Source organism: Cololabis saira, chromosome 18 (genome assembly GCF_033807715.1).
Source record: "Cololabis saira isolate AMF1-May2022 chromosome 18, fColSai1.1, whole genome shotgun sequence".
Taxonomy (NCBI): Eukaryota; Metazoa; Chordata; class Actinopteri; order Beloniformes; family Belonidae; genus Cololabis; species Cololabis saira.
Window position 1 is genome coordinate 23075655 of NC_084604.1, and position 9477 is coordinate 23085131.

Consider the following 9477-nt stretch of genomic DNA (forward strand, 5'->3'; position numbering starts at 1 on the left):
TCTGAGGTCCAACCTGACCTGTGGATATAAAAAGGTCAACAGGTAGCAACATCTGCTGGAAAATAAAGATAACATGTCACACTTTTGGTGAACATTCCACCTATCTAAATTATATATAATTTGACGATTAGATAGATAAAAACAGTGAGGCAAAGTACAAATATTTTGCAGTAATTTATTAAATCAAAGCAATTTAAGAAACTTGCAAACTTTGCTCCAGTAACACTCAGTTGACATCACCTCTCATGTTCTGAAAGTGATAACACAGATTTGCAAGATAGAACTGTGCGCACAATAACGTCCACTTTTATCTACGAACATACAGAGGTCTGGGTTCCAAATGTAAACACAACAAACACAGGTCATAAATGTTGTTGTTACGCTGTGTAGAAACAGTCTAAACTACAAATACACTCATGACACAATGCTATGATCTGATGTGGTAGTTTGCTTGTTTGATGCTTGAATGTCAATGGCACTGCAAAAGTGCAAAAGTATACCATCCTGAGCGGAACCAACAAAAATAATATCAGTCTTCATTCTGCACAACTGCATGCTAAGGTGCATTCAAAGCACCCAATTGTTATTCAATTTTACATCAGTATTTGTTATCTGCATATATTTTAATATGTAAACATTACAACTTTATTCAGGGTGGACTGCATGCAAATACCTGCAATAAAAAGCTTAATGATATGTTAATTCTGAGGACAAATTTTCAATGAAAGACAGCTATCAAATTCAAGTAACTATGGAAAATGCAAAACTAAAAATGCTTAAAAATGTACACAATGATGCAAATGCATACTCTCATAATGTAAAATTATTGTTACTTTATTTTTCTTTGTTAAACCTGGTGAGGATCATGGAAAATAATAATCGCAATTTTCAATCTTTTTTCCAACTTTTCTTATGCCTTAAAGTGACAGTGTGCAACAATTACTGACATCTAGTGGTTAAGTTTAGGATACGAACCATGTCCAATACTGTTAAACCACCTATAAAAATATAGCCCAAAATATGTGACCCATGCGATAGTATGACTGCTATCAGGGAGAGACACTATGCAGTTGGTCACAATAAGCATCCTGCCAAGACTAACTCTGATTCCTTCAGGTTTTTCTTTTATGTGCCAACTGTCTGCAATATGTCCGCTCTTCCATGGGTGAGTGGCCACTGCACAAATAGAAACCATTTTTAATAATATAATCTCTTGTTTCAATATATTTTTGTTATTGTTACACACTGTTCTTTTGAAGGTAACAGTTATTTTTGGAACCTTCTATAATATCTCTATATTTCCATGTCTTCCTCGTGCAATTTTGATGTCGCCAGACTACTCTGACTTTTGGCAGAAGGACTGAATAACAGCATATTTGCCGCTAGTCATCCAAGTTGGGTCTTGGGATGTGAGCTTCTCCCCTAGGCCTGGTTGCAGACCAACCTGAATGTTGGCCTTAAGAGTCCTCAGACTACAGAGTGGCGCAGGCCCAAAACCTCGGAGTGCAGTGCTGAAACCAACGGTGTGATCCCAGTCCCTGTCCCCAGTCAGTTTCCTATAGTTGAGATCACCTTTAAACAACACCAGGGCTGCCTGTTGCAGGGTTGCATACAGCTCAGGAGCATCTGCTGCCATGTCGCAGAACTCATGGGGCTGTGTCCAGAAAGGATGCTCATGATAATGCCACACACCTTCTTTCAGATAATTCCGCCACTGGAAGCCACACTTGGACACCCACTTGTGATTGGCCCCCATGGTCTGCTGGATGGTCCACTGTAAGTCATTAACTGTGACATCAGATACAAACCAGGGGAAAGATTTGCCATGAAAGTGAATCTGGCGAGCAAGGCCAGATGAAACCAAGAAATCTGCTAAGACCAAGTCAGTGACAAGCTCAAAGCCAGCATTGTCTAGCACAATGTCCACTCTGTCTGCAGTCTTGGTGCCCGACTCCCCCGGCTCCTGGGGAGAATTAAGAGTTGACCACACCATGCTGGAGTCATTTACCAAGATAAAGGGTTGCAGGCTGTTGAGGGACTCTATTGGACTGGTCTTTTGAGCGTTATCTTGGCCAGCCGAGATAGAAAGATCACATCTGTTCCCCCACAGAGAAACCTAGAAAGAATCCCAAAATTAATAATGCATCTGACCACTGTGCATAAAAAAATAACTCAGCCATGACTTTTGTCTATCTATATAATTAAGTCCCACACCTACCAACATGAGGATGTTTTCACTCCCGACATGAAACACTCATAACTATAATCACAGACATCTTTACAATTTTGTGGTTTTCAAAAAAGATGTATTGGTGCTAATAATATGTATATACAGTATATGCATTGTCTGATGATATAACATGAAAAAGTTCAAATGAGAAATTTATGAGGAATCCAGTTTTATGAAATGGTACATGAGAGGACACGATACAGAAAATAATTGAACACACCAATTTCTGACACTGACTGAGAGCAAGCAGAATGCAAATAGTATCATAGAGAATATTAGAGCATTTTTCACTGTTAAAATATCATGTATTCATAAAACCATCTAGATGTATGTTTTATATTGCCATTATGTCTATGAATACTGAGATACAATTCTTAGTTCATATTAAATAGCATTAATTAGAATTATAGTTTTAAGAGTTTGTGGAAAATGCTGACCTGCAGTAGTGTGTTGAAATGTTCCAACAGAAGATTCTTAGAGAGTTTCTCCATGTTCTTACGGACATCCTCCAAATAAGTACATAAAGCCATCACAGCCTGCTGAGACGCATAAAAGCTCTGAGTCTTTGCCTCGTTAAAGACATCAAAGTCACTGATGGGAGGGCTGAAATAAAACAAGACATAAAGCCGTGTCAGGTGAAAAACTGGAACTCAATAAAAAGAAATATTGCATTACCATCCTGACTTCTCCAAATCTTGGACGAAACAAAATAAACTCGGGAACAAAGTAAAACACTCAAGACATAATTTTTTGCAGCAGTTTCATCTAACCTTGTGCAAAAATATATCCACTAGTTAACTAGCCAGCCCCGATAGCTACACCTTTTACAGAATCGATTAACACCCAAACACCACCAACACCACAAGCCTCACACCATAACTGAAGTCTCTCGCTCTAAAACAGCTTCTTTAAAAGGTAGTTTATAGAAAATATTAAAAAATCTGTAGAACCTTTCTGTCCATTTATCAAAATTGGTTTCACAGTGGGATGTCATATTAATGTCAATATCTCATGTGAACTCAAAATCATGTCTGCCTCTGCTGCACCTCTCACTTTTTGTATTTCTTTTGTATAATTTTTTGTATAATTCGTAAAATTGTAAATAGGTTATTTTATTTTATTTTATTTTATTCAGAGTTGTCCTTTTTTTTCTTTTTCTCTACCTCAAACTGCTGCACCTTAGATGTTTATTCTGTACATATGTCAAGTAATACCACATTTGTTTATTTGTTTATTTACTGCCTAAAGAGCGAAATTACCGGAGTCAAATTCCTTGTTGGACAATGTTCGAACCTGGCCAATAAAGCTGATTCTGATTCTGATGTTCATGCCGCAGCATTAAGTCAAAATCTTGTACATATTTAGTTGTAAGTGAGGAAAAGTGAATTAGGTTTCTGTTAAACTGTGGCACTTGCATTTTTTTTTATTTATTTATTTCGTTATTTCGTTTCGCATGGTGGTCAATCTACACACCCATGACCGAAAAGGAGCAGGATGAAGACAAGTCTTATGTTATCTGCCCCTTATTAAATACCAAAACAAAAAGAACAGTCAATGTAACCAATATTTACAAAAATATACACTTAAATAGAACCAACCACAGATATTAATAATACTGCTTAATTCCCAGTCTATTCATGATCATATAACTTAAATATTTTATCTTTATACATTTTTTTGAACCTAAGTGAATTTGTGCATTCCTTTAAATCATTTTGTAGAGAGTTCCACAGTTTTACTCCCACAACCGATGTACACATCTGCTTAAGAGTGGTCCTTGCATGCTGATGTTTGAAATTATATTTCCTTCTATGTTCTATGTCTTCTGGATTTGAAAAAACAAACAACTGCTGTAGATTACTTGGTAATAATTTTCTTTTTGCCCTATGCATAACTAATAACGTCTGTAACTCAACTATTTCTTTAAATTTAATAAGTCTTGAATTAATAAATAATCTGTTGGTGGGTTCTCTGTAATCTGCTTTATGAATGATCCTCACCGCTCTTTTCTGCTGGATAAACAATGGATGTACATTGCTAGTATACGTGTTGCCCCAGACTTCCACACAGTAATTGAAATAAGGTAAAATCAGTGAACAATATCAAATTTTTAATTACATTTCCTAAATATTTGTCTATGAGATATTAGGTAAAGATTGCTTATAAAAGGAAAAGTGCTATAATAACATAGTTAATGTGGAAAAGAGACTAGTCTGGTGCTAAAACTATATACTATAGTGTTGAGAGGAGCAACTGTAACATGAATGCTTCTCACTTCAGCCAGAGAGCCTCTTGTATCCTCCGGTACATGTAGCACTCCACATACAGCCAAGGAGACTTGAACCAGCTCACAGACTCCTGGTCCCCCTGCAGCCTCTGCTGCCTCTGCAGGTACTGGTTCCAAGACTCTGCATCTTGCAAGCTGTCAGTCAATTCCAGCACGGGTTTATCAGTTTGCAGCTCATTCCTTAGTTTAGACAACAAACCTATTGTCTGCTTCTCTGCATTGATGCCCTCCTGCATGAAAATAAAAGAGGACAGAGACGCAGAGCAAATATGAGCAAAAGGAACAACATACACGAGTACAGCTGATCAGAAATGAACCTTACCTCTCCATATTCTTCAAAAAACTTGTTCTTGTTACGGTGTATTGTGTCTATTACTTTAGTAAGAATGGTTGGCAACCTGTCTCGTATAGTCAAATAGGCAAATGACCTGCAAAGAAACAAAACGATGCAGCCATTAAAGTTACTTTCTCCGACATTGCAGGAAGTGTATGAACAGACCATTGTGAAAATGCAAAGATATCCCCTTTCGTAGCTTTCACTTTGACTAATAAAAAGCAAAAAACTAAATTCTACTAAATATGCCATGTCGTGTTGATAAACGAATACATGTCGTGCACATAGGTACATTTCAATCATGAGTTAGCGACGAACTAACACCACTGAAATACTACTGCTGGCATTATTTCCCCGTTTTGAGTATTCGGTATAATAGTCCACAATGTTGCACATTATGACAAAGTCGTTAACCCAGTTTTGAACTTACCCCTCGACACTTGCAGACAGTGAAGGAGGAACACTATGATCGGCCGCCATCATCACAACAGTGGGGAGCAGTTCAAATCAAGCTTTATTTATAAATATCACCGGAACAACAAGGTTTTATTTAAGGTAGACTAACGTATGAAACTTGAAGGCGACGCTTATCTGTATGTGTACACCTTTAAATTCACACCACTTCAAAGTTGTCCTCTAGGCCTATGTCTGGAGAGACATATTTCACATTTCAATTATTTTATTTCAGTTTGTGTATATATTTTTTATATTAATGACACAATGCCACCATCTAATGGCTTGAATATAAACTGCAATCTTTTGAAATTATCAGTGTCCATATAATAGACGTTGATGCAATTAAAATCATTTCTGTTCCTAAATCGTGCGCGACGCTGCACTGCGCATGTAATTCCGCCGTCGCAGCAGCGCCCACCCTGAGCATCCCTTGTTGCCCAGGGCAACAGTTGTCATGGAGATATTGATTCACCCGATTAGGAAAAGCCGGAATTCGAACCCCTGAGGCTTTTTGGCGGGAATTGGAGAGGGGCGACGGTTTTAGGAAATTAAAAGAATTATCTGGAGAGTTCCTGCAAATGACTCTAATTAAATATTAATAACCTCTAATGCGGCATGTTGTGATGTAATTTGTGTGTTAAGTTCAAGCTATATTGTTTATTTATTTATTTGTCCAAATATTAAACTATTACAGTACTGCATTTGCTGCCTTGGCCCATAGCCAACAACAGCATGAAAAAAAGAAAACCACGAGGGAGATAATAATAAATTATTTTTTCACTGACGGTTGGAGGTTGGAAACGAGACCGGGGTGCTCTTTTTTTTTTTTTTTTTTTTAAGAACATGTCCAACTGATTATCTGCAGACACACAAGCTAGAAAGATGTGAATGTCAATTCATTCTGGCGGTGTTTTCCCCTCTCTTAGATCATCCCCGGTCACTATGGGAACAGGCCGGCCTGTTGTCAGGATGTGGGGTCCCTGAAAATGGGAGTCCAGCTGCGTCCACCTCCGGTGTTCCTCCCCCGCCGGCCTCCCTTCCCCCCGCCGGCCCCAGGCTGGCCGGATCTGTTATTTTCTCAACGGAGAGGGGAGTGACTCACCGCTCCGGTTTCAAAACAGGCCAAGGACGAGGGGGAGGACGCGGGGGGGCCGTGGTCGACGTTAAAGCGCCTGTTTTCGCATTCTGCTCAGTCCCTTGAAAAACGGAAGCGTCCCGTATTTAGAAACTAAAGTCCCGTATTGAGCTGAAAAGGGACGCACTTTGTCCCGTATTACTGTGAGAGTCAGAAAATAGTCATAAAATGCCAATGGAAAATGATATTGAGCTCTTATACGTTATTTTTTCTGTTTTACTACAACTGTAGCCTACAGTCATGGCCTTTGAGCCACAAATATGTTTACAAGTTTTCTACAGACTTTCTGTTTGCACTTTTGTTATTGTACTAAAATGTGCACTATTACAGAATGGATGTTCTGCTTTCTTTCTATTGTTTTATATTAATTTATACAATTTTAAGTTAAACAGGACAGGTTTCTGTTTAAGAAAGATACTTGTTTTATTCAGTTCATTTTGTTATCTTTTATTAAAGTGAATTGCTGGATAATGATTTGTTTTCCATGTGTTCATGGCATTCAAAAATATGCATCTAATTGTTATGTTATGTTATGAATCTTTATTTCGGCTTGTACACACTTTTTTGCAGAACAAGATGAAAAGGTAAAAAAAAAAACATTTCTTAAATTCAATTCAGGTTTGAGTCAAATAGTAAAAAAATCGTTTCACTCACAAAAAAAGGGCTAAAAAAATTCACCACGCCAGGAAATGTGAAAGCGATCGGGTTGAGAATCGCCGATGAGGTGTCCCTTATTTATTTTTCAGGGAGTTGTCAAGCCTAGTAACATACATACAGGAGATACTCGTGTGGTAATAAAGTTGCTCGAAATTGTGCACTTGCCCAAATGTGATGCTATGGCCGAATTTCACAAGTTCTAAGATGCAAGGCAAATCAATTCAATGGAGATCAGTGACAGAGTTGTCATGTGAAAGCCCGGTCTATATCCGGTGTGTGAAAATGAAACAGGAGTAGGTGGCTCAAGAGAGGTATATGACCTGATGTAAGAACAGAGCGTTCTTCTTAATGGTAGAGCCTTCCAATATTGATTCCAGTGTAATGATCATCATGATAACATAGCGACAGTGAGCCAATGATAACAGTTTATCTGCTTAATTCAACAAAACTCTGCTGGGGGCCTTACAGCAAAGTAAACATGCTTTTGTTTTGCTGTCATTACCATCTATTATTGCTCTACAAGTGGTCTCTTTCCGTGTTTTGTTGTAAAAACATCTTTTACCCCCACAAAGTTACATTTTGTTATTTTCTGAGTCTTAGTAAAAAAGTGAACAAGATCAGACTGCTATTTTTTTGTATTTCTTTTCCTTAAACAAAGTCATGGTCCTCAGACTGCTCATATCCTCCCACAGACTCCACCCAACCTCCTCTTACGATGCAATTTTCAAAGAGCTATAACTTGCTTAGTGCAGCACTCCTCGTGACTCCCTGCCGTACCGCTTGAATGCAACTTTGTAATGATGAGCTGAGGGAAAAAAAAGGTTGTTTACACATGGACAATATCAACCAAGTCATTAATGATACCATCCAATGACTATGTAATGACAGACTCCAAAGTGCAGTGAAACGGTTCTATACTTCCTGTGCATCCTGATAGGAAAATTGTGGTTTTGTGTAAATGCTATATGAAACTAGTTCCCGGAAACATCTTAAAGTTTAAAATAAATAAATAAAAAATTGTGAATTAAATTTTTGGGCAGGTCATCTTTTTTGTTGCTTGAACTTTAATATGTAACATGGTGCATGTTCATTGTTGACACAACTGGTTGTTTTTGTCTTTATTGTTCTCTTAACTCTTTCTCTGTGTTTATTAGCAAACACACAAGTTTAGAGTGTGCACCCTCAGGCTTTATAAGCAATATTACAATTTGCACAATTTCCTGAAGTATCAGGGAAATATCTGTGTCATTCCTACCTCAATATACCACAGGGATCCAGTTAAAAGGCGTCTTTTTACTTTTCTGTAGTATCTTGAGGTAGGAATGACACAGATATTTCACTGACACTTCAAAGACATGCTCCTTCAGTTTTCAGATCAAAGCAGCTGCTTTGAACTGAAGACTTTGGCAATCACAAATGTAAAAGATTGTCTTATGTAGAAATCTTTGGGCTGATATAGACACCCAAGTATATAGGCTCTCAAGAGGCAAGTTTATTTCTATAGTACAATTCAACAACAAGGTGATTCAAAGTGCTTTACAAAGACATCAAAACATAAATAAAAAGCATGATTTCAAATTTAAACCAAAAAGAAAGAAAAAAAAATGTATAAAATCAGTAGTTAAAATATGATCAAGTTGTGAAACTCAAGTTTAAAAGTACCAGTCCAGATTTATAGCTTTATTCAAAGGCAGCTAAAAAAATAGGCATGTCTTCAACCTGGATTTGAATAAACAGATTGTTTCAGCTGATCTGAGGCTTACTGGGAGTTTGTACCAGACATGTGGAGCGTAGAAGCTGAACGCAGGACCATTCAGAGCTTTATAGGCCAGCATCAGAACTTTAAAGTCTATCCTCTGACGGACAGGCAGCCAGTTTAAAGAGGTCCACTTTTTTGGTCTTAGTGAGGACTCAGCAGCAGAGCTCTGAATGAGCTGCAGTTGTCTAACGGACCCTTTAGGTAAACGTGTAAAGATGCTGTTACAATAATTAAGCCTACTAAAGATGAATGCATGGACTAGTTGTTCCAGGTCCTGCCGAGCCATTAGATCTTTTAAAGGAGCATGAGGCTCCTTTTAAGAAATGAGACTCTCTAGCGCCACCCTTCGCCACAACGGCCGTCGGGGGTACTGCAGCCAACAGCGAAGCCTTAAGAACCTCTTAAGAACGGGGAGAACGCGTATGCAGCGTCATGTGACGTCACATCCGCAGCCCAGCGTGGGAAATTCGGCCCCTGAATTGCAGCACATTTTGCAGCACACAGCCTGTTCAAGGCAACGGAGAGATACACTAGAGGGCTCATTCTTTTTGGTTTGGGACGCTTCATCTGACATTATTACTAGAAAACTTAAAACGTATACGATTTTTTTTCATAAATC

The 9477-nt window shown here is 38.2% G+C and overlaps 1 protein-coding gene across 1 annotated transcript; it reads right to left on the minus strand.

Annotated features, from left to right (window-relative positions):
- Nucleotides 1–157: 157 nt before the first annotated feature.
- Nucleotides 158–5376, minus strand: armt1 (acidic residue methyltransferase 1). Its single transcript, XM_061746498.1, has 5 exons — nucleotides 5282–5376; nucleotides 4840–4945; nucleotides 4506–4747; nucleotides 2668–2833; nucleotides 158–2116 (listed from the first exon to the last, which is right to left on the minus strand). The coding sequence occupies exons 1-5, from the start codon at nucleotides 5332–5334 to the stop codon at nucleotides 1337–1339; spliced, it is 1347 nt and encodes a 448-aa protein (XP_061602482.1). The 5' UTR covers nucleotides 5335–5376; the 3' UTR covers nucleotides 158–1336.
- Nucleotides 5377–9477: the final 4101 nt, after the last annotated feature.